Genomic DNA, 26487 nt, shown 5'->3' with positions numbered 1-26487 from the left:
ACTAAAGGCTTTGGCTTGGCCTCTCTCCCTCTCTCCCCCCTCTATCTCTCTCCCTCTCCCCCCTCTATCTCTCTCCCTCTCTCCCCCCTCTTCCCCCCCTCTATCTCTCTCCCTCTCCCCCCCTCTTCCCCCCTCTATCTCTCTCCCTCTCTCCCCCCTCTTCCCCCTCTCTATCTCTCTCCCTCTTCCCCCCTCTCCCCCCCCTCTATCTCTCCCTCTCTCCCCCCTCTTCCCCCCTCTATCTCTCTCCCTCTTTCCCCCCTCTTCCCCCCCTCTATCTCTCTCCCTCTCTCCCCCCTCTCTCTCCCTCTCTCCCCCCTCTCTCTCTCTCCCTCTCTCTCTTTCTCTCTCTCCCTCTCTCTCTTTCTCTCTCTCCCCTCTATCTCTTTCTCTCTCTCCCCTCTATCTCTCTCCCCTCCCCCCTCTCTCTCTCTCCCCTCTATCTCTCTCCCCTCCCCCCTCTCTCTCTCCCCCCTCCCCCCCTCTCTCGCTCCCCTCTTCCCCTCTCTCGCTCCCCTCTTCCCTCTCTCTCTCTCTCTCTCCCTGTCTCTCTCTCCCCCCTCCCCCCCTCTCTCGCTCCCCTCTTCCCCTCTCTCGCTCCCCTCTTCCCCTCTCTCGCTCCCCTCTTCCCTCTCTCTCTCTCTCCCTCTCTCTCTCTCTCCCCCCTCCCCCTCTCTCGCTCCCCTCTTCCCCCCTCTCTCTCTCTCTCTCCTCTTCCTCTCCCTCTCTCTCTCCCCTCTTCCTCTCCCTCTCTCGCCTCTCTCTCGCCCCTCTCTCTCTCTCTCTCTCCTCTTCCCCCTCTCCTCTTCCCCCTCTCTCTCTCCTCTTCCCCCTCTCTCTCGACCCTCTTCCCCCTCTCTCGACCCTCTTCCCCCTCTCTCTCGACCCTCTTCCCCCTCTCTCTCGACCCTCTTCCCCCCCTCTCTCTCGACCCTCTTCCCCCCCTCTCTCTCGACCCTCTTCCCCCTCTCTCTCGACCCTCTTCCCACCCCTCTCTCTCGAACCTCTTCCCACCCCTCTCTCTCTCGACCCTCTTCCCACCCCTCTCTCGACCCTCTCTCTCGCTCTCCTCTTCCCCCTCTCTCGCTCTCCTCTTCCCCCTCTCTCTCTCTCCTCTTCCCCCTCTCTCTCGACCCTCTTCCCCCTCTCTCGACCCTCTTCCCCCTCTCTCTCGACCCTCTTCCCCCCCTCTCTCTCGACCCTCTTCCCCCCCTCTCTCTCGACCCTCTTCCCCCCCTCTCTCTCGACCCTCTTCCCCCTCTCTCTCGACCCTCTTCCCCCCCTCTCTCTCGACCCTCTTCCCCCCCTCTCTCTCGACCCTCTTCCCCCTCTCTCTCGACCCTCTTCCCACCCCTCTCTCTCGACCCTCTTCCCACCCCTCTCTCGACCCTCTCTCTCGCTCCTCTTCCCCCTCTCTCTCGACCCTCTTCCCCCTCTCTCTAGACCCTCTTCCCCCTCTCTCTCGACCCTCTTCCCCCTCTTTCTCTCGACCCTCTTCCCCCCTCTCTCTCGACCCTCTTCCCCCTCTCTCTCGACCCTCTTCCCCCCCTCTCTCTCGACCCTCTTCCCCCCCTCTCTCTCGACCCTCTTCCCCCCCTCTCTCTCGACCCTCTTCCCACCCCTCTCTCTCGACCCTCTTCCCACCCCTCTCTCTCGACCCTCTTCCCACCCCTCTCTCTCGACCCTCTTCCCACCCCTCTCTCTCGACCCTCTTCCCACCCCTCTCTCTCGACCCTCTTCCCACCCCTCTCTCTCGACCCTCTTCCCACCCCTCTCTCTCGACCCTCTTCCCACCCCTCTCTCTCGACCCTCTTCCCCCCCCCCCCTCTCTCGACCCTCTTCCCCCCCCCTCTCTCTCGGCCCTCTTCCCCCCCCCCCCTCTCTCTCGACCCTCTTCCCCCCCCCTCTCTCTCCCCTCTTCCCCCTCTTCCCCCCGTCTGTTTGTGAATGGGAACCACCTGTGTTTCCAGAATGCCTTGTTGCAGCCAGTAACAGAAAGCGAGCCTTGGCTGAGAGCAGTTCCACTCACTGAGACTTTCGTTGTAGAGCTCTATCATTGCCGGCAGATGGCAGTGTTTTCCTGGAGAAACCCTAGTCCCCGTCTGGTGGAGAAGCAAGTTGTCCACTTGTCTCAGTCTCACCCCCTGAAGGCTACAACAGCCCAGTCCCTCCATCTGCTCCATTCTCAGTCTTCTCTCATCCTCTTTTCATTAGTCCGCTAACAGAGACTTCCTTCTGATAGCCATCTGATCATGCTGGATGTTGACGGATTTCATATCAGATCTGGACGAGGAAACACACACATTGACTCCCTGACTGGGTCACAGCTGGATAGATATTAGATCTGGATGGGGAAACACACATATTGACTCCCTGACTGGGTCACAGCTGGATAAAATAGAAACCAACCTGACTTCACCCCCTTCCTTGTTCATGTGGCTGTAGTGTGTGTGTCTGAAATGGCACCCTATTCCCTATGTAGTGCACTACTTTGGCTCAGCGCATCACAGCTGGATAGAATAGAAGGAACAGAACCTGACGTCACCTCCTCCCCCAGTCAATGTATTTCTATTAGTCTTACGATGACATTTCTGGGTATTATATTATTACAGACATACTACAACAACAGGTGTATGGTATCTTGTTGTCATCCTCTGAAGTATACAGTAACAGCATACATCGGTGATGTTTTTACTAGGGCCAGTAGTTTTTCCTGAGTTGCAGTAACTGGGGCCTTGAGTTATTACTGGTCGGGCCACGTAGTCAGGGGAAGAACTCCAGGCCTTAGTTAGTGCATAACCAAAAAGTCAAGACAAACTTCGCTGGGATCTAGCAGTACACAAGAAATGGGAGAGAACTCTTGGTAATAAGTCATTAGTCTTAGTCGTATCATTAGTACTTGTTGCTGACAGTGACACTGTAACACACTGCTTCCCAGTACACTGCCTGGTGGTGAGAGAGGGGACATTATAACACTAACACAGTGTTTCAGGGCCTGGTTCCCAATACACTGCCTGGTGGTGAGAGAGGGGACATTATAATATGAACACAGTGTTTCAGGGCCTGGTTCCCAGTACACTGCCTGGGGGTGAGAGAGGGGACATTATAATATGAACACAGTGTTTCAGGGCCTGGTTCCCAGTACACTGCCTGGGGGTGAGAGAGGGGACATTATAATATGAACACAGTGTTTCAGGGCCTGGTTCCCAGTACACTGCCTGGGGGTGAGAGAGGGGACATTATAATATGAACACAGTGTTTCAGGGCCTGGTTCCCAGTACACTGCCTGGGGGTGAGAGAGGGGACATTATAATATGAACACAGTGTTTCAGGGCCTGGTTCCCAGTACACTGCCTGGGGGTGAGAGAGGGGACATTATAATATGAACACAGTGTTTGAGCAGTTTGTCAAAGAATGCATTTCCCACAAGGCTGTCAAAGTATACAGATGTCCAAACACTTGCATTCTTTCTCTCTTTCTTTCTCTCTCTCTCTTTCTCTCTCTTTCTTTCTCTCTCTCATAAAGTAATAACAGAAGAGAAGCGGGTCGGGTTGAGGGCCTCAGACCTTCACTATCACATATGGTTTCTGATGGGTTATAAGCAATTGTGTGCGGGTGAACAAACAGCATCACTAACACACACACACACTCCAAACAACCTACTGAAATGTGTGCTACCCCACTTATTTAGGGAATAGGGTGCCATTTGGGACTAAACAAGTTACTTATGTCCCATCCTGTAGGACTCCTATCCATGTCCCATAAACACTAATCTCTGTTAACCCAGAGGAAAATCTCATGTCATTTGGTCAGCTGTGTGATTAACGTCTGGGTTCATACGCGCTAGACATTGAGAGTTCCGGCAAAAACAACGTCTCCGCCCTCACAAAACGAAACTCTCAGCACTCAAAGCACTCGTGTTAGAGCAGTTTAAACACCGCCTTTCCCCAATCCTGATACGTCCAAATAACCAATGACTAAAACCCACAAAACCGGAACTAATGCTGCTCGGATCTCACTCCTCCCATTCAATCCTGGCAGATTCTTTCAGTCAACACGCAGCATCTGCCCATGGGGAGATGACATAAACACTAAAGAGTGACAGTAGAGACAGGAAATGCTTTGTCTGTGTTGTCCTCACCCTGTGTGAGTCACTACGGCAGTTGTAGAGTAGCATAAACATCCAGAGTAGTTAGCTGTAGTAAAGGGTAGGGTGATACAGGAGAACAGAGGTCTCCACATCCAGAGTAGTTAGCTGTAGTAAAGGGTAGGGTGATACAGGAGAACAGAGGTCTCCACATCCAGAGTAGTTAGCTGTAGTAAAGGGTAGGGTGATACAGGAGAACAGAGGTCTCCACATCCAGAGTAGTTAGCTGTAGTAAAGGGTAGGGTGATACAGGAGAACAGAGGTCTCCACATCCAGAGTAGTTAGCTGTAGTAAAGGGTAGGGTGATACAGGAGAACAGAGGTCTCCACATCCAGAGTAGTTAGCTGTAGTAAAGGGCAGGGTGATACAGGAGAACAGAGGTCTCCACATCCAGAGTAGTTAGCTGTAGTAAAGGGTAGGGTGATACAGGAGAACAGAGGTCTCCACATCCAGAGTAGTTAGCTGGAGTAAAGGGCAGGGTGATACAGGAGAACAGAGGTCTCCACATCCAGAGTAGTTAGCTGTAGTAAAGGGTAGGGTGATACAGGAGAACAGAGGTCTCCACATCCAGAGTAGTTAGCTGTAGTAAAGGGTAGGGTGATACAGGAGAACAGAGGTCTCCACATCCAGAGTAGTTAGCTGTAGTAAAGGGTAGGGTGATACAGGAGAACAGAGGTCTCCACATCCAGAGTAGTTAGCGGTAGTAAAGGGCAGGGTGATACAGGAGAACAGAGGTCTCCACATCCAGAGTAGTTAGCTGTAGTAAAGGGTAGGGTGATACAGGAGAACAGAGGTCTCCACATCCAGAGTAGTTAGCTGTAGTAAAGGGTAGGGTGATACAGGAGAACAGAGGTCTCCACATCCAGAGTACTTAGCTGTAGTAAAGGGTAGGGTGATACAGGAGAACAGAGGTCTCCACATCCAGAGTAGTTAGCTGTTGTAAAGGGTAGGGTGATACAGGAGAACAGAGGTCTCCACATCCAGAGTAGTTAGCGGTAGTAAAGGGTAGGGTGATACAGGAGAACAGAGGTCTCCACATCCAGAGTAGTTAGCTGTAGTAAAGGGTAGGGTGATACAGGAGAACAGAGGTCTCCACATCCAGAGTAGTTAGCTGTAGTAAAGGGTAGGGTGATACAGGAGAACAGAGGTCTCCACATCCAGAGTAGTTAGCTGTAGTAAAGGGTAGGGTGATACAGGAGAACAGAGGTCTCCACATCCAGAGTAGTTAGCTGTAGTAAAGGGTAGGGTGATACAGGAGAACAGAGGTCTCCACATCCAGAGTAGTTAGCTGTAGTAAAGGGTAGGGTGATACAGGAGAACAGAGGTCTCCACATCCAGAGTAGTTAGCTGTAGTAAAGGGTAGGGTGATACAGGAGAACAGAGGTCTCCACATCCAGAGTAGTTAGCTGTAGTAAAGGGTAGGGTGATACAGGAGAACAGAGGTCTCCACATCCAGAGTAGTTAGCTGTAGTAAAGGGCAGGGTGATACAGGAGAACAGAGGTCTCCACATCCAGAGTAGTTAGCTGTAGTAAAGGGTAGGGTGATACAGGAGAACAGAGGTTTCCACATCCAGAGTAGTTAGCTGTAGTAAAGGGTACGGTGATACAGGAGAACAGAGGTCTCCACATCCAGAGTAGTTAGCTGTAGTAAAGGGCAGGGTGATACAGGAGAACAGAGGTCTCCACATCCAGAGTAGTTAGCTGTAGTAAAGGGTAGGGTGATACAGGAGAACAGAGGTCTCCACATCCAGAGTAGTTAGCTGTAGTAAAGGGCAGGGTGATACAGGAGAACAGAGGTCTCCACATCCAGAGTAGTTAGCTGTAGTAAAGGGTAGGGTGATACAGGAGAACAGAGGTCTCCACATCCAGAGTAGTTAGCTGTAGTAAAGGGTAGGGTGATACAGGAGAACAGAGGTCTCCACATCCAGAGTAGTTAGCTGTAGTAAGTAGGGTGATACAGGAGAACAGAGATCTCCACATCCAGAGTAGTTAGCTGTAGTAAGTAGGGTGATACAGGAGAACAGAGGTCTCCACATCCAGAGTAGTTAGCTGTAGTAAAGGGTAGGGTGATACAGGAGAACAGAGGTCTCCACATCCAGAGTAGTTAGCTGTAGTAAAGGGCAGGGTGATACAGGAGAACAGAGGTCTCCACATCCAGAGTAGTTAGCTGTAGTAAAGGGTAGGGTGATACTGGAGAACAGAGGTCTCCACATCCAGAGTAGTTAGCTGTAGTAAGTAGGGTGATACAGGAGAACAGAGGTCTCCACATCCAGAGTAGTTAGCTGTAGTAAAGGGTAGGGTGATACAGGAGAACAGAGGTCTCCACATCCAGAGTAGTTAGCTGTAGTAAAGGGTAGGGTGATACAGGAGAAGAGGTCTCCACATCCAGAGTAGTTAGCTGTAGTAAAGGGTAGGGTGATACAGGAGAACAGAGGTCTCCACATCCAGAGTAGTTAGCTGTAGGAAAGGGCAGGGTGATACAGGAGAACAGAGGTCTCCACATCCAGAGTAGTTAGCTGTAGTAAGTAGGGTGATACAGGAGAACAGAGGCCTCCACATCCAGTGGGTCCTCTTTACCCAGGTCCGTAACTCCATCATATGGTCAGTCTTTTTATGGTATTTGAAAGATTTCAAATACTATTTGGACCCTGGTCTGGCTTCTATGGTGACACTGATGTGTCTAGTTGCTTTATGTACATATCTACCTCAATTTCCTCATTCCCCTGCATATCAACTCACTTCTTGTACCCCGTGTGTATAACCAAGTTATCATTGACTTGGTTCTGGTAGCCCATGTGTGTATATAACCAAGTTATCATTGACTTGGTTCTGGTAGCCCATGTGTATATAACCAAGTTATCATTGACTTGGTTCTGGTAGCCCATGTGTGTATATAACCAAGTTATCGTTGACTTGGTTCTGGTAGCCTGGCTATATACACATGGGTTATCATTGGTTCTGGTAGCCTGGCTATATACACATGGGTTATCATTGACTTGGATCTGGTAGCTTGTCTATATACACATGGGTTATCATTGACTTGGTTCTGGTAGCCTGGCTACATACACATGGGTTATCATTGACTTGGTTCTGGTAGCCCATGTGTGTATAGCCAAGCTATCATTGCTCATTGTGTATTTATTCTGGGTGTTAATTTTGTTTCTTATAACTATTGTTATTATTGTTATTATTATTATTATTATTATTATTATTATTATTATTATTATTATTATTATTAGTTATTATTATACTTTTTAACTTTTATTGTATTTTGCATTGTTGGAAAAGGACTCGTAAGTAAGCATTTCACTGTTGTTTACGACACGGGACAATGTGATTTGATGTGACAGGAGAGGTGACACACAGTTCTCTCTGTCAAAGGAGATCAACATTTGTTGTCACCAGAACTGGAGCACTGCCATTCCCTAATTATAATTTATTGGCTTTCATTGACGATGTACCTCGTCATGTACACATACTGTATGAGCAGATCAGTGGAGGCTGGTGGGAGGCGCTATAGGAGGACGGGCTCATTGTAATGGTTGAGATGGAATAAATGAACAGAGTCAAAAGTGTGGTTTCCATGTGTTTGATGTGTTCGATACCATTCCATTGAATCTATTCCAGCCATTACAATGAGCTCATCCTCCTACAGCTCTTCCCACCAGCCTCCACTGGAGCAGATACTATTTAAAATCTTTCATATATATATATACGGCCTCCCAAGTGGTGCAGCGGTCTGAGGCACTGCATCGCAGTGTTGCGGCGTCACTACAGCCTGGGGTTCGATCCCAGGCTCTGTCACAACCGGCCGTGACTGGGAGTACCATAGGGGGGCTCACAATTGATCCAGCATCGTCCGGGTTAAGGGAAGGTTTGGCCAGGGGGGCTTTACTTGGCTCATTGTGCTGTAGCGACTCCTTGTGGCGGGCCGAGCGCCTGCAGGCTGACTTCAGTCATCAGTTGGTGCAGCTAGCTTCCGGGTTAAGAGAGTGAGTGTTAAGAAGAGCAGCTTGGCACGTCATGTTTCATGTTCGCTTCTCCCGAGCCCGTTGGGGAGTTGCAGCGATGAGACAAGATCGTGGTCATGAAAAAGGGGGAAAAAATGTATTTAAAAAAAATAAAACATCTTTGATTTACTTTGAGCGCTAGATGGGGTTTGCCGTTTTGGGAATTCAATACGTTTTGTACCGCCAGACAAACTCAATAAACCACAGATAACGTATTTGATTGATTGGAAATAATAGTATTTGAACCTGGTTCTGTGTATGATAAATGACCTTTATCAGGGGTAATTTATTCTGCTAATCCATTTTAATATTCTTCGGCGTGGGAGATGAGTCACGCAGTGGAAGGGTGAGAGAGAAAGTCCCTAACTTCAAAAAGGACTCGGGAGAAAGAATCATCAAGTTGTAGAATTGGGCTGGGTCAAGTCACGCTCAGAGGAGGAGCGGAGGAGATGATTCAAGTCAAAATGACAGCAGCAGAGGACAGATGAAAAGAGAGAGAGAGATAGGTAGAGATGCTGACTGAAAAAGGCAGAGGAAATAAAACAATGAACACGTCTTGCTCTGTTTATTTCCATATGGCAACAAGGCATAGTGCAGAAATTGCGAGAGACTGGCGGCAGGTATCTTAGTGGTTAAGAGCGTTGGGCCAGTAAATGAAAGGTTTCTGGTTCGAATCCCGAGCCGACTAGGTGAAAAATCTGTCTGTGCCCTTGAGCAAGGCACCTTGACTCTAATTGCTCCTGTAAATCGCTCTGGATAAGAACGTCTGCTAAATAACTCAAATGTCAATGTAGACAAAGGGAGAGAAAGAGAGAGTGTGTCGGAATTGAAGAAGCAGGTTGTATAGAGAGGAGGAACTTGAAATGCCATCACAGTGCAAGACATTTAAACCTGTCATGTCCCTCTGCACCACTGTCTCTGTAAGGGAGCCTTCCTGAATAAACAAGGTCCCTGTCTGGGACCTCAGAGTAAACAATCTATTGTGATTAAAGAGGCTCTCTATCTTCACTTCTTCTCTTTTTATTTTTTCATATTCTTTCTCATCTGCATCTCTCTCTCTCTCGGTCACAAAGACCTGAGGGAGGGAGCCTGTGTGTTGGATCAGAGCAGAGCTGAGAAACACAGACACACCATTTCCATATTACAGGGGAGGTATTATTTATACTTGTTCATATTTATTTCCAGTCTTTCTCGTCAGATTTTGACAGTCAAGTCCTCCTCTGAAATATAACGTGCTCTGAACTTCTAATAAACCCACGATGGAGGATTCTGGTGAACTGTCACCGCTACAGAAAGTAACTCGTATTTAGATATGCACTTTAGATATAAGCACAATTTATTTCATACAGTGCATTCAGAATGTATTCAGACCCCTTCTCTTTTTCCACATTTTGTTACGTTACAGCCTTATTCTAAAATCATTAAATACTTTCCCCCCCTCATCCATCTACATACAATATTCAATAATGACAAAGCGAAAACAGGTTTTTACATTTTTGTAGTAATGTATTAAAACTGAAATTGTCTCAGGGGCCTCCTGTTTCCATGGATCATCCTTGAGATGTTTCTACAACTTGATTAGGAGTCCATCTCTGTAGCACTCCATCAGTCAGGCCTCTATGGTAGAGGGGCCAGACGGAAGCCACTCCTCAGTAAAAGGCACATGACCGACCGCTTGAAGTTTGCCAAAAGGCACCTAAAGACTCTCGAACCATGAGAAACAAGATTCTCTGCCCTGATGAAACCAAGATGGAACTCTTTCACCTGAATGCCAGGCGTCACGTCTGGAGGAAACCTGGCACCATCCCTACGGTGAAGCATGGTGGTGGCTGCATCATGCAGTATGAAACAGTGACTACTTGGTGTGCTTGTGATAGTGTGTAAACAACACATTCTGCATACACGCAACCTCTGTTTATCATCCTCGACACGCAACCTCTGTTTATCATCCTCGACACGCAACCTCTTTATCATCCTCGACACGCAACCTCTGTTTATCATCCTCGACACGTAACCTCTGTTTATCATCCTCGACACGCAACCTCTGTTTATCATCCTCGACACGTAACCTCTGTTTATCATCCTCGACACGCAACCTCTGTTTATCATCCTCGACACGCAACCTCTGTTTATCATCCTCGACACGCAACCTCTGTTTATCATCCTCGACACGCAACCTCTGTTTATCATCCTCGACACGCAACCTCTGTTCATCATCCTCGACACGTACAGTGGGGCAAAAAAGTATTCAGTCAGCCACCAATTGTGCAAGTTCTCCCACTTAAAAAGATGAGAGAGGCCTGTAATTTTCATCATAGGTACACTTCAACTATGACAGACAAAATTAGAAGAAAAAAAATCCAGAAAATCACATTGTAGGATTTTTAATGAATTTATTTGCAAATTATGGTGGAAAATAAGTATTTGGTCACCTACAAACAAGCAAGATTTCTGGCTCTCACAGACCTGTAACGTCTTTTTGGAAAAATAACGTTCCCAGAGTAAACAGGATATTTTGTCAGGACAAGATGCTGGAATATGCATATAATTGACAGCTTAGGATAGAAAACACTCTAAAATTACCAAAACTGTAAAAATATTGTCTATGAGTATAACAGAACTGATGTTGCAGGCGAAAGCCTGAGAAAAATCCAATCCGGAAGTGTCTCATGTTTTGAAAGCGCTGCGTTCCAATGCGTCCCTATTGAGCAGTGAATTGGCTATCAACCAGATTACTTTTTCTACGTATTCCCCAAGGTGTCTACAGCATTGTGACGTAGTTTTACGCATTTATGTTGAAGAATACCCGTAAGCGGCTACACTGCGCAACTGGTCACCTCATGGCTCCCAGAGTGACTCTCGCGTAAAATACAGAGGTAGCCATTATTCCAATTCGTCCTACTGAATAACCAATTGTCCCGGTGGATATATTATCGAATAGATATTTGAAAAACACCTTGAGGATTGATTATAAACAACGTTTGCCATGTTTCTGTCGATATTATGGAGCTAATTTGGAATATTTTTCGGCTTTTTTGTGACTGCAATTTCCGGGCGATTTCTCAGCCAAACGTGAAGAACAAACGGAGCTATTTCGCCTACAAAAATACTATTTTTGGAAAAAAGGAACATTGGCTATCTAACTTGGGAGTCTTGTGAGTGAAAACATCCGAAGCTCATCAAAGGTAAACGATTTAATTTGATTGCTTTTCTGATTTCCGTGACCAAGTTAACTGCTGCTAGCTGGACAAAATGCTATGCTAGGCTATCGATAAACTTACACAAATGCTTGTTTAGCTTTGGCTGTAAAGCATATTTTTAAAATCTGAGATGACAGGGTGATTAACAAAAGGCTAAGCTGTGTCTCAATATATTTCACTTGTGATTTTCATGAATAGGAATATTTTCTAGGAATATGTATGTCCGTTGCGTTATGCTAATTAGTGTCAGTCGATGATTACGCTCCCTCATGCGGGATGGGGAGTCGCTAGAGGTGCAGCTTGGTTTGAATAAATCAACTGTGGGAGCAATTATTAGGAAATGGAAGACATACAAGACCACTGATAATCTCCATCGATCTGGGGCTCCACGCAAGATCTCACCCCGTGGGGTCAAAATGATCACAAGAACGGTGAGCAAAAATCCCAGAACCACACGGGGGGACCTAGTGAATGACCTGCAGAGAGCTGGGACCAAAGTAACAAAGCCTACCATCAGTAACACACTACGCCATCAGGGACTCAAAACCTGCAGTGCCAGACGTGTCCCCCTGCTTAAGCCAGTACATGTCCAGGCCCGTCTGAAGTTTGCTAGAAATCAATTGGATGATCCAGAAGAAGATTAGGAGAATGTCATATGGTCAGATGAAACCAAAATATAACTTTTTGGTAAAAACTCAACTCGTCGTGTTTGGAGGACAAAGAATGCTGAGTTGCATGCAAAGAACACCATACCTACTGTGAAGCATGGTGGTGGAAACATCATGCTTTGGGGCTGTTTTTCTGCAAAGGGACCAGGACGACTGATCCGTGTGTAAAGGAAAGAATGAATGGGGCCATGTATCGTGAGATTGAGTGAAAACCTCCTTCCATCAGCAAGGGCATTGAAGATGAAACGTGGCTGGGTCTTGCAGCATGACAATGATCCCAAACACACCGGCCATCAACGAAGGAGTGGCTTCGTAAGAAGCATTTAAAGGTCCTGGAGTGGCCTAGCCAGTCTCCAGATCTCAACCCCATAGAAAATCTTTGGAGGGAGTTAAAAGTCTGTGTTGCCCAGCAACAGCCCCAAAACATCACTGCTCTAGAGGAGATCTGCATGGAGGAATGGGCCAAAATACCAGCAACAGTGTGTGAAAACGTTGTGAAGACTTACAGAAAACGTTTGACCTCTGTCATTGCCAACAAAGGGTATATAACAAAGTATTGAGATAAACTTTTGTTATTGACCAAATACTTATTTTCCACCATAATTTGCAAATAAATTCATTCAAAATCCTACAATGTGATTTTCTGGATTTTTTTTGTCTGTCATAGTTGAAGTGTACCTCTAATGAAAATTACAGGCCTCTCATCTTTTTAAGTGGGAGAACTTGCACAATTGGTGGCTGACTAAATACTTTTTTGCCCCACTGTAACCTCTGTTTATCATCCTTGACACGTAACCTCTGATCATTGTCAGACTATGAATGAGTTTTCATTAGTTTAGCCTTGTTTCTCAATACAGACCCTCGTGACATCACAGCCCTGTTTCACAGTACAGTGGGCTGTGGGACAGTCTCCCCACTCTCTCCCTCCATCCATCTTTTTGGACAGACTCCAGTCCGGATGAGTAGGTAGTGGACTGGAGATCTGATACAGCAGGATGGACTGGGATGGCATCTGCAGACATGTAAAAACCCAGCCATAGGTGATGTGTCCATCAGGGGAATGAGTGAAAGATAGAATCACAGTGCTCCTTATCTCCTCGGGGGGAAGGGAGAAGAGAAGACATGTGGAGAAGGAGAGAGTGTCCTACGAAGGATGGAGGAAGGGTGGAGAATGGAGGGAGAGAATGTGTGGGAAGGACAGTTGTGATATTATTATTATTTTATTTAATCTTTATTTAACTAGGCAAGTCAGTTAAGAACAAATTGTTATTTACAATGACAGCATACCCCGGCCAAACCCGGACGACGCTGGGCCATTTGTGCGCCGCCCCACGAGACTCCCAATCACGACCGGTTGTGATACAGCCTGGATTTGAACCAGGGTGTCTGTAGTGACACCTCTAGCACAGAGATGCAGCGCCTTCGACCGCTGCGCCACTCGGGAGGCCTGGTGGTAAAGTGAGAGTGATAGAGGTACTGCAGCATCCTAAAGAGACACCTTCTCTCACCTCCATGTCATGGTGTTTTTCCTTTCTCCTTATTGACACAAACTGTGTGAGGAAACGGAGGGTGAAGAGAGACGCTGCACACTTGAAGGTTACTCTCCTTGACTTTAAAGCAGAGTAATGGAAATATAGAATGGCTGTGGATACGTCCCAAATGGCACCCTATTTCTTGTTTAGTGCACTACTTTTAAGGAGGGGTCAATAGGGCTCTGGTCAAAAGGAGTGCACTATATAGGGAATAGGGTGCCATTTTGGTGTGTACCCAGATTCTCTGTGACAAGGTTCTTTTGATCTCTGTGCCACTGATTCAGTTGACTGTAATGTTATGTGGGTTTAACTCACAGCCTCTCAGGCTTCCACCGTTATCAGCCTGTACTGGCCTTCTAAGAGCCCTCATACAGACTAGCTAGTTGTAAACAACGGCTTAATGGCACTCTCACGTTCTGTGTGTTTTGACTGTCCTGTAACCCAAACACACGCATATGTTTGAAAGACCGCAAGTTAGAGAAAGTGTAAAGTACAATTGAAAAAGTGATCAAATAGAGGATGGGTGATATGATATCTACTGGAGGATGGTTGATATGATATCTAATGGAGGATGGGTGATATGATATCTACTGGAGGATGGGTGATATGATATCTAATGGAGGATGGGTGATATGATATCTACTGGAGGATGGGTGATATGATATCTACTGGAGGATGGTTGATATGATATCTAATGGAGGATGGGTGATATGATATCTACTGGAGGATGGGTGATATGATATCTAATGGAGGATGGGTGATATGATATCTACTGGAGGATGGGTGATATGATATCTACTGGAGGATGGGTGATATGATATCTACTGGAGGATGGTTGATATGATATCTAATGGAGGATGGGTGATATGATATCTACTGGAGGATGGGTGATATGATATCTACTGGAGGATGGTTGATATGATATCTAATGGAGGATGGGTGATATGATATCTACTGGAGGATGGGCGATATGATATCTACTGGAGGATGGGTGATATGATATCTACTGGAGGATGGGTGATATGATATCTACTAGAGGATGGGTGATATGATATCTACTGGAGGATGGGTGATATGATATCTACTGGAGGATGGGTGATATATCTACTGGAGGATGGGTGATATATCTACTGGAGGATGGGTGATATGATATCTACTGGAGGATGGGTGATATGATATCTACTGGAGGATGGGTGATATGATATCTACTGGAGGATGGGTGATATGATATCTACTAGAGGATGGGTGATATGATATCTACTGGAGGATGGGTGGTATGATATCTACTGGAGGATGGGTGATATGATATCTACTGGAGGATGGGTGATATGATATCTACTGGAGGATGGGTGATATAATATCAACTAGAGGATGGGTGATATGATATCTACTGGAGGATGGGTGATATATCTACTGGAGGATGGGTGATATGATATCTACTGGAGGATGGGTGATATGATATCTACTGGAGGATGGGTGATATGATATCTACTGGAGGATGGGGGATATGATATCTACTAGAGGATGGGTGATATGATATCTACTGGAGGATGGGTGGTATGATATCTACTGGAGGATGGTTGATATGATATCTACTGGAGGATGGGTGATATGATATCTACTGGAGGATGGGTGGTATGATATCTACTGGAGGATGGGTGATATGATATCTACTGGAGGATGGGTGGTATGATATCTACTGGAGGATGGGTGATATGATATCTACTGGAGGATGGGTGATATATCTACTGGAGGATGGGTGGTATGATATCTACTGGAGGATGGGTGGTATGATATCTACTGGAGGATGGGTGGTATGATATCTACTGGAGGATGGGTGATATGATATCTACTGGAGGATGGGTGATATGATATCTACTGGAGGATGGGTGATATGATATCTACTGGAGGATGGGTGGTATGATATCTACTGGAGGATGGGTGATATGATATCTACTGGAGGATGGGTGATATGATATCTACTGGAGGATGGGTTGTGTGTTTGCATGTGTACAAAGGGCTGTAAGAGAGATTAGTTTATATCCTTGCTTTTCTCCCCAGACTTTCACATGAAGTACTGCAGCAGAACAGTTGTTCATTCAGACAACTTGGAGCTGTAGTCTGGTTCTGTCAGATAGCTTGAATCCAGGATGGGATTTAAAGTGCAGTAATACTTTCTAATGGAAAAAGTTACTGGGCATCTAATAATGTGTTCCTTGGATCAATGTGGTTTTCAACAGATAAACAAGAAGATCAAATTAGTTTCCCACTGTTTTTGTGACATCCACCTAACATAACTTCTCAACCTCTTCCCTCCATTACCCTACATGTACATATGTTGTGGGGTGTCCCTGTGACCCCCCCCCCCTCTGGGGTAATGTGATGGTCCAGTGTGATCACTGATGCATTCCTCTATTGCTCCCTTGGGCCGTACTATGAGATTGGGTGGGGGTGGGGGGGTAGTGAAGTAATGATCTGCCTGAGGCTATTGAACCAGGATCAGAGGAATGTTAGACCTGACTTCCCAGTCTCCCTGCGCTCATAGCCTCCAGGCCCCACAGGCAGGTCTTTTATCAGGGCCGCCTGTCAACCCGTGCCCCAGGTTTTGGGCCTGGCCTGGTAGAGGGACTCGGGAGGCCTCTGCTCCAGCATCTGAGGGCCAGTGCATATGGTGGTTAGATGTGGAGCTAACCACCATATGGAGAGATTAATTGGAAAACTTCAGGGAGCATGCGATGGCTGGGTGTGTGTTTGTCTGTCTGTCTTCGTGTGTGTTTCTAGTCCTCTTCAAATCATATTATATAGTTCCTTGGTTTCCTTCTGCCTGTGCTGCATTGATAAGTAACACATTGATAAATTGTTCTACACTGAGAGATACATTAGTTTGTTGTGTGTAACATGTCTTTGGTTTTGAGGAAAGTTCTATGTATTATTATAGTTTGTGGTGTTTGTGTTCCAGATAATGTCCTAGGAGTGGTGCTGGGTTCTGTGTTTTCCATAGCTACTCTGATAACCATGGGGGTGATGATCCATCTACACTTCAGGAAACAGAAAAGGTGGGTTCACTGTTTCTCTCTCTCACACACACACGGAAACACACTCACAGACACACACTCGCGCGCACGGACACACACACACTCGCGCGCACGGACACACACGCACTCGCGTGCACAGACACACACACACACACAGCATGGACACACGTTTTAGCTAAGAAACCAAAGCAGTGATCTGCAGTAACAGATTGGGTCTCAAACCTGGGCCGTCTGTTCCTGGGGTCCCACCACTGAGCTAAAGCCTGTTAGATTTACACACCAGTCTACTACTGCTAGATGGTTGTTACTAAAAACAGTAGACATGTCCAGGTCTCAAGACAATGCTACTCAATCAGATGTAGTTCTTCCACCTTCACTACGTGTACAGTTACTCTGTCTCCCTCTTCACATGGTAACAGACATTCATCACAGTGACACAGAGTTGAATCATTCACTAACAGACAATCACAGTGACACAGAGTTGAATGATTCACTAACAGACAATCACAGTGACACAGAGTTGAATGATTCACTAACAGACAATCACAGTGACACAGAGTTGAATGATTCACTAACAGACAATCACAGTGACACAGAGTTGAATGATTCACTAACAGACAATCACAGTGACACAGAGTTGAATGATTCACTAACAGACAATCACAGTGACACAGAGTTGAATGATTCACTAGCAGACAATCACAGTGACACAGAGTTGAATGATTCACTAACAGACATTCATCACAGTGACACAGAGTTGAATGATTCACTAACAGACAATCACAGTGACACAGAGTTGAATCATTCACTAACAGACAATCACAGTGACACAGAGTTGAATGATTCACTAACAGACAATCACAGTGACACAGAGTTGAATGATTCACTAACAGACAATCACAGTGACACAGAGTTGAATGATTCACTAACAGACAATCACAGTGACACAGAGTTGAATGATTCACTAACAGACAATCACAGTGACACAGAGTTGAATGATTCACTAACAGACAATCACAGTGACACAGAGTTGAATGATTCACTAGCAGACAATCACAGTGACACAGAGTTGAATGATTCACTAACAGACATTCATCACAGTGACACAGAGTTGAATGATTCACTAACAGACAATCACAGTGACACAGAGTTGAATGATTCACTAACAGACAATCACAGTGACACAGAGTTGAATCATTCACTAACAGACAATCACAGTGACACAGAGTTGAATGATTCACTAACAGACAATCACAGTGACACAGAGTTGAATGATTCACTAACAGACAATCACAGTGACACAGAGTTGAATGATTCACTAACAGACAATCACAGTGACACAGAGTTGAATGATTCACTAGCAGACAATCACAGTGACACAGAGTTGAATGATTCACTAACAGACATTCATCACAGTGACACAGAGTTGAATGATTCACTAACAGACAATCACAGTGACACAGAGTTGAATGATTCACTAGCAGACAATCACAGTGACACAGAGTTGAATGATTCACTAACAGACATTCATCACAGTGACACAGAGTTGAATGATTCACTAACAGACAATCACAGTGACACAGAGTTGAATCATTCACTAACAGACAATCACAGTGACACAGAGTTGAATGATTCACTAACAGACAATCACAGTGACACAGAGTTGAATGATTCACTAACAGACAATCACAGTGACACAGAGTTGAATGATTCACTAACAGACAATCACAGTGACACAGAGTTGAATGATTCACTAACAGACAATCACAGTGACACAGAGTTGAATGATTCACTAACAGACAATCACAGTGACACAGAGTTGAATGATTCACTAGCAGACAATCACAGTGACACAGAGTTGAATGATTCACTAACAGACATTCATCACAGTGACACAGAGTTGAATGATTCACTAACAGACAATCACAGTGACACAGAGTTGAATGATTCACTAACAGACAATCACAGTGACACAGAGTTGAATCATTCACTAACAGACAATCACAGTGACACAGAGTTGAATGATTCACTAACAGACAATCACAGTGACACAGAGTTGAATGATTCACTAACAGACAATCACAGTGACACAGAGTTGAATGATTCACTAACAGACAATCACAGTGACACAGAGTTGAATGATTCACTAGCAGACAATCACAGTGACACAGAGTTGAATGATTCACTAACAGACAATCACAGTGACACAGAGTTGAATGATTCACTAGCAGACAATCACAGTGACACAGAGTTGAATGATTCACTAACAGACATTCATCACAGTGACACAGAGTTGAATGATTCACTAACAGACAATCACAGTGACACAGAGTTGAATGATTCACTAACAGACAATCACAGTGACACAGAGTTGAATGATTCACTAACAGACAATCACAGTGACACAGAGTTGAATGATTCACTAACAGACAATCACAGTGACACAGAGTTGAATGATTCACTAACAGACAATCACAGTGACACAGAGTTGAATGATTCACTAACAGACATTCATCACAGTGACACAGAGTTGAATGATTCACTAAACGACACTGAATCTCCTGTTCAGCAGGATGCCATACAGGAACGTGTTATATGATATAGACGTTGTCGGTAGACGGCATAAAATAGATAAGATATGGATATGATGGCTTTTCCTGTCCACCTTAGCTGAGAGTTCATCCCTTTTGAGTGTCTTCTTCATTGAATTCAATTATAGGATTTCAATGGTCTTCATTTCAACCCACAAAGGGTTTTATATAGACAATATACATTGAGTGTACAAAACATTAGGAACACCCTCCTAATATTGAGTTGTACCTCACTTTTGCCCTCAGAACAGCCTCAATTTGTCAGGGCAGGGACTCTACAAGGTGTCAAGGGATGCTGGCTCATGTTTACTCCAATGCGTCTCGCAGTTGTGTTTAAGTTAGCTGGATGTCCTTTGGGTGGTGGACTATTCTTGATACACGCAGGAAACTGTTGAGCGTGAAAAACACATTAGTGTTACAGTTCTTGACACACTCAAACCGGTGCGCCTGGCACCTACTGCCATACCCCATTCAAAGGCACTTCAATCTTTTGGCACATACACAATCCATGTTTCAATTGTCTTAAGCCTTAACAATCCTTCTTTAACCCGTCTCCTCCCCTTCATCTACACTGATTGAAGTGGATTTAACAAGTGACATCAATAAGGGATCATAGCTTTCACCTGTATTCACCTGGTCAGTCTATGTCATGGAAAGAGCAGGTGTTCCTAATGTTTTGTCCACTCAGTGTACATTATACAGATGTTATAGAGACAGACATAGGGGTAATTTAAACAAAAAGTGTATTTTTAACTTTTTATTTAACTAGGTAAGTCAGTTAAGAACAGGTCAGTATTTACAATGAAGGTCCACTAGGGAACAGTGGGTTAACTGCCTTGTTCAGGGGCAGAACGACAGATTTTTACCTTGTCAGCTCTGGGATTCCATCCAGCAACTTTTCGGTTACTGGCCCAACACTCTACTGGCCCAACACTCTACTGGCCCAACACTCTACTGTCCCAACACTCTACTGGCCCAACACTCTACTGGCCCAACACTCTAACCACTAGGCTACCTGATAAGATATGATAAAATAGATGTCCCACGAATGTCTTAATTCCCAATGAACAAAGAAAACGATGATTCATGATTACCATTGATCCCACCTGCCAGCCTCTGAGCCCCCCTCATAAACCACAGACACACACACACGCTCATAAAACCCTTCTGATCTGATCAAACGATACAGTATATCTTCATATTTGGCTAGACCCAGGCTGTGTCCCAAATGGCACCCTCTTCCCTATGTAGTGCAATATTTTTGACTAGGTCCCCATAGGGAAATAGGGTGCCATTTGTGACGTAGCATACACCATCTGTGGATAAACCTCTCCCTCAGTACACTACACTACTGGAACAGAAGCCAGCTACCGTAGCTCCTGGGCTCGCTAGCTAACCAAATGACAGGCCTATTTTTATGGGCCTCGTAGACATCAAGAGGGCTTCCCCCCCCTCCCGCCATAACTCTCCTATGGAAGACAAGGGATGGTTTGTCTTGGCCCCTGCTCCCAGGTGCACTTGGAGCGTTCAGCCGGTGTTCTGAAGGTAGAGAAATGAACGACTATGGTTTACACCCGTAAGGGGGAGAGGGGAGCGCACCTGCCCTGTTTTTAGAGGGTTGATGAGGATTGATGATCACCTCGCTTTCATCCGTAGAGCGAGCGAGCGAGCGAGGGAGGGAGATAAGTGTCAAAGGTCATTATTACCTGTGTGGATAGGGAGCACCGGAGGCCAGAGGGGGTATCACACACTCACTTTAGCAGGACAAACATCTACATACATGTTACATGCTGAGATAATAAGGACACATCTACCTACATGTTACATGCTGAGGTAATAAGGACACATCTACATGTTACATGCTGAGGTGATAAGGACACATCTACATACATGTTACATGCTGAGGTGATAAGGACACATCTACATACATGTTACATGCTGAGGTGATAAGGACACATCTACATACATGTTACATGCTGAGGTAATAAGGACACATCTACATGTTACATGCTGAGGTAATAAGGACACATCTACATACATGTTACATGCTGAGGTGATAAGGACACATCTACATACATGTTACATGCTGAGGTGATAAGGACACACATCTACATACATGTTACATGCTGAGGTGATAAGGACACATCTACATACATGTTACATGCTGAGGTGATAAGGACACATCTACATACATGTTACATGCTGAGGTGATAAGGACACACATCTACATACATGTTACATGCTGAGGTGATAAGGACACATCTACATACATGTTACATGCTGAGGTAATAAGGACACATCTACATACATGTTACATGCTGAGGTGATAAGGACACACATCTACATACATGTTACATGCTGAGGTAATAAGGACACACATCTACATACATGTTACATGCTGAGGTAATAAGGACACACATCTACATACATGTTACATGCTGAGGTAATAAGGACACATCTACATACATGTTACATGCTGAGGTAATAAGGACATGTGGGAAAGCTCACCAAAGGCATTCCTGTGAACTCATACCATTAAACACACCATGACACCTTCCTTGGGTCAACACACACTTGTCATTGATGGAGACACACACACACACACACACACACACACACACACACACACACACACACACACACACACACACACACACACAGTGGTCTGGTCTGGTATGGCCTGGCCTGTTCTGGTCTTGTTTGCGTGATACTCTGCTACTTCCTCTGATGCTGTGTAGAGAGGGCATAGAAACCCATACCATATCAGTCCCTTGCTCCATCCTCAGCCCCTTGCTCCATCCTCAGCCCCTTGCTCCATCCTCAGCCCCTTGCTCCATCCTCAGCCCCTTGCTCCATCCTCAGCCCCTTGCTCCATCCTCAGGTAATTGCTCCATCCTCGGCCCCTTGCTCCATCCTCGGCCCCTTGCTCCATCCTCGGCCCCTTGCTCCATCCTCGGCCCCTTGCTCCATCCTCGGCCCCTTGCTCCATCCTCGGCCCCTTGCTCCATCCTCGGCCCCTTGCTCCATCCTCGGCCCCTTGCTCCATCCTCGGCCCCTTGCTCCATCCTCGGCCCCTTGCTCCATCCTCGGCCCCTTGCTCCATCCTCGGCCCCTTGCTCCATCCTCGGCCCCTTGCTCCATCCTCAGATCCTTGCTCCATCCTCAGCCCCTTGCTCCATCCTCGGCCCCTTGCTCCATCCTCAGCCCCTTGCTCCATCCTCAGGTCCTTGCTCCATCCTCAGGTCCTTGCTCCATCCTCGGCCCCTTGCTCCATCCTCAGCCCCTTGCTCCATCCTCAGATCCTTGCTCCATCCTCAGATCCTTGCTCCATCCTCAGGTCCTTGCTCCATCCTCAGCCCCTTGCTCCATCCTCAGATCCTTGCTCCATCCTCAGATCCTTGCTCCATCCTCAGACCCTTGCTCCATCCTCAGATCCTTGCTCCATCCTCAGGTCCTTGCTCCATCCTCAGCCCCTTGCTGCAGACACATCTATCTTTTCCCTGCAGGCCCCAACAGGCCCTAGTCCTCCCCAACCTGCGCCACGGCAGGACACATCAAAGAAGGACAAGGGGCCTCGGTCAGAAGCCACCCAGGGGGTCGGAGATGGGGTGGGGTTATGTGTGTGTCTGAGTAGCCTGTTATACACAGTATTACTGTTTCTGTAATCTATTGCTGGCAGCACCTTGTCACAAATTCTGGGTCTGTGTAGAGTAAAGGTGATTTCTGATTCTGATTCTTTCTGTTTTATTTCAGAGAAAGACAAGAGAGGCTGGATAGAAAGGTGATATTTGAACAGAGTTGATGTCCTCTTGTGTAACTCTCCCTGTCCATGATGTTTTTTAAATTAACCTACAATTGCATCGCCCTTAAGCTGGCCTCAACATGCACTAACGTAGGTGCAAATGACGTTCCCTACACCATATAGACCAGGGATAATGCATTGTCTTCATGGTGTAGTACATGTGTACGTTGCACTGTAGATTACTTTAAATAACGGCCTGTAAATGAAGGCTGACAGAGCAGGCCTGCTTGGTTTGTTCACGGTCTTGACATTTTCCTAGGACTAAATGTTATGCTGGGAAACAATATTATGTGAATACTTTTGAGCTCCCGTCTAGGTTGTCACTCCATGTTCCTGTTAACTTAGAATGGTCCCAGATGTACACTCTCTTAGGTTTTTTAGAGTCAATCTCCTGATCGTTTTAAAAGGTTAAATGACTTTGACCAGTTATATAGCTCATGTGTGTGTGTGTGTGTGTGGGCTCACTGCCTTTGTTCATTCCATTTCAATGGTTGAGCAAAAGTCATTCGGAAGAACATGCCACCAAATGGCTGCCAATTGCACAATGGCAAAGCTCATGCTTTTTTTTTTTTTATCTTCAAATGAAGTACAAATATTGAATAATGAATAGATACTGTTGCACAATAATATTTGATTGCAATTCAATGAAGGAAAATAAATACACTTGTGAAAGTATGGCTGTGAATTTGTTTTTCCTCTGTTCTTTTGAAAACGTTGTCTATAGCTGTGGCAATGCATTATTGCAAAAATAATGGCTATTTTTGTGTTCTGTTGCATCCAGCTAATGGTCACTGTGCTACAGGTTAGTGTGTGTCTATGTCACTGTGCTACAGGTTAGTGTGTGTCTATGTCACTGTGCTACAGGTTAGTTTGTATATGTCACTGTGCTACAGGTTAGTGTCTCTATGTCACTGTGCTACAGGTTAGTGTCTCTATGTCACTGTGCTACAGGTTAGTGTCTCTATGTCACTGTGCTACAGGTTAGTGTCTCTATGTCACTGTCCTACAGGTTAGTGTCTCTATGTCACTGTCCTACAGGTTAGTGTCTCTATGTCACTGTGCTACAGGTTAGTGTCTCTATGTCACTGTGCTACAGGTTAGTGTGTCTCTGTCACTGTGCTACAGGTTAGTGTCTCTATGTCACTGTGCTACAGGTTAGTGTCTCTATGTCACTGTGCTACAGGTTAGTGTCTCTATGTCACTGTGCTACAGGTTAGTGTCTCTATGTCACTGTCCTACAGGTTAGTGTCTCTATGTCACTGTCCTACAGGTTAGTGTCTCTATGTCACTGTGCTACAGGTTAGTGTCTCTATGTCACTGTGCTACAGGTTAGTGTCTCTATGTCACTGTGCTGCCCAACACAACAACCCCACCTAACTGTGTGCCCTTCGTGATTTTGAACCCAAGTAACCTCTCCTTCTCCACAACACACTCTGGCAGGGTACGAGGAAACAGAGGGACCCCTTCCGTCCAACACCAATGATCTCATCATAAGATACAGTACCTTCAGAAAGTATTCATACCCCTTGATTTATTCCACATTTTGTTGTGTTACAACCTGAATTCAAAATTAATTAAATATTGTTTTGTTCTCACCCATCTATACACAATACCCCATATTGACAAAGTGAAAATATCCTTTTAGAAGTTGTTGCAAATTTATTGAAAATGAAATACAGAAATATCTCACTTACATAAGTATTCACACCCCTGTGTCAATAATTTGTAGAAGCACCTTTGACAGCGATTTGAGCTTTGAGTCGTCTTTATCAGATTTGAGTCGTCTTGGGTATGTCAGTATCAGATTTGAGTCGTCTTGGGTATGTCAGTATCAGATTTGAGTCGTCTTGGGTATGTCAGTATCAGATTTGAGTCATCTTGAGTATGTCAGTATCAGATTTGAGTCGTCTTGGGTTTGTCAGTATCAGATTTGAGTCATCTTGGGTTTGTCAGTATCAGATTTGAGTTGTCTTGGGTATGTCAGTATCAGATTTGAGTCGTCTTGGGTATGTCAGTATCAGATTTGAGTCGTCTTGGGTATGTCAGTATCAGATTTGAGTCGTCTTGGGTATGTCAGTATCAGATTTGAGTCGTCTTGGGTATGTCAGTATCAGATTTGAGTCGTCTTGGGTATGTCAGTATCAGATTTGAGTCATCTTGAGTATGTCAGTATCAGATTTGAGTCATCTTGGGTTTGTCAGTATCAGATTTGAGTCATCTTGGGTTTGTCAGTATCAGATTTGTACATCTGGATTTGGGGATTTTCTCCCATTCTAACTTGCAGATTTTCTCAAGCTGTTTTAAGTTAAATGGGGTAGTGGTGGTGAACAGCAATCTTCAAGTCTTTCCACATATTTTCAAGGGGTTCAAGTCTGTGCTTTGGCCTGGCCACTCTAGGACGTTCACATTCTTGTTCTGAAGCCATTCCAGTGTTGATTTAAATGTATGCTTAAGGTCCTTGTCCTGTTGGAACACAAATATTCACCCCTGTCTGTTTCTTGCACTCTGAAGCAGGTTCTCATTAAGGATTCTCCTGTATTTGGCACCATTCATTGTTCCCTCTATCCTTACCAGTCTCCCAGTCCCTGCCGGTGAAAATAATCCCCATAGCATGATGCTGCCACCAGCAGACATGGTGTGTTGCATTCAGGCCAAAGACTTCAATCAGTCTTTCACATTCATTTTCTCAGGAGTGGCTTTCTCTTCCGCTCTCTCATGAAGCCCAGATTGGCTCCAGAGACTGAGGTCCTTCTGGCAGGTTCTCCTGTCTCAGCCAAGGAACTCTGTAGTTCTTTCAGAGTGGTCTTTTCTGATTCTTGGTCACCTCCCTGACCAAGGTCCTTCTTGCCCAGTTGCTCAGTTTGGTCAGACGGCCAGGTAGTTCCATATTTTTCAAATGGCCCGATGATGGAGACCACTGTGCTGTTGGAAACTTTCAACACTCTAGACATTGTTTTATACCCTTCCCCAGAGATCTTCCTCATCACAATCTCTATCTCAGAGATTTACAGACCATTCGTTTGACTTTATGGTATAGTTTCTGCTCTGACAAGTCAAGGGGTGTGTGTGTGTGGGTACTGCCGGCGATGGAGCGGGGTATGTGTGTGTGTTTGCATTCGTGTGTGTATGTGTTAGGGGGAGGCTAATTGAAATAGCCTGTCCCTGGTGGACTTTAGTTCTTTGATGTTGTGCGGTGTGCAGCCCGGCGAGCTGTGGTTGGTTCATGGCTACCAGCTGTGATCCATTACCAGGACCAGAGGAACCACATAGACCCTGTAGACAGAGGCTGGTTGTTGGGGAATGGGTACTACAGGCCATACTACAGGCCATACTACAGGCTACTGTAGAGAGACCCTGTAGACAGAGGCTGGTTGTTGGGGAATGGGTACTACAGGCCATACTACAGGCTACTGTAGAGAGACCCTGTAGACAGAGGCTGGTTGTTGGGGAATGGGTACTACAGGCTACTGTAGAGAGACCCTGTAGACAGAGGCTGGTTGTT

General features: G+C 45.7%; 1 protein-coding gene and 1 long non-coding RNA gene across 3 annotated transcripts in view; one reads left to right on the top strand and one right to left on the bottom strand.

Annotated features, from left to right (window-relative positions):
* The window catches only part of LOC110536391 (sushi domain-containing protein 2), a 42088-nt gene extending 18428 nt beyond the window's left edge, over positions 1-23660 (top strand). For both annotated transcript variants that reach the window (XM_090191150.1, XM_036936356.2), the window contains exons 14-15: positions 16517-16613; positions 22937-23660. In XM_090191150.1, coding sequence (XP_090047276.1) covers positions 16517-16613; positions 22937-22985 — 146 coding nt within the window. In that variant the 3' untranslated portion in view covers positions 22986-23660. The remainder of the gene's footprint in view (positions 1-16516; positions 16614-22936) is intronic.
* LOC149979877 (uncharacterized) overlaps positions 1-26487 on the bottom strand; it is a 357657-nt gene that overhangs the window by 64816 nt on the left and 266354 nt on the right. The gene's annotated exons all lie outside the window — the stretch shown is intronic.

The sequence above is a fragment of the Oncorhynchus mykiss genome, chromosome 11 (assembly GCF_057628025.1).
Source record: "Oncorhynchus mykiss isolate SJ-2025 chromosome 11, ASM5762802v1, whole genome shotgun sequence".
NCBI lineage: Eukaryota > Metazoa > Chordata > Actinopteri > Salmoniformes > Salmonidae > Oncorhynchus > Oncorhynchus mykiss.
Note: the sequence above shows the minus strand (reverse complement) of the source record. Positions and strands in the feature narration are given on the sequence as shown.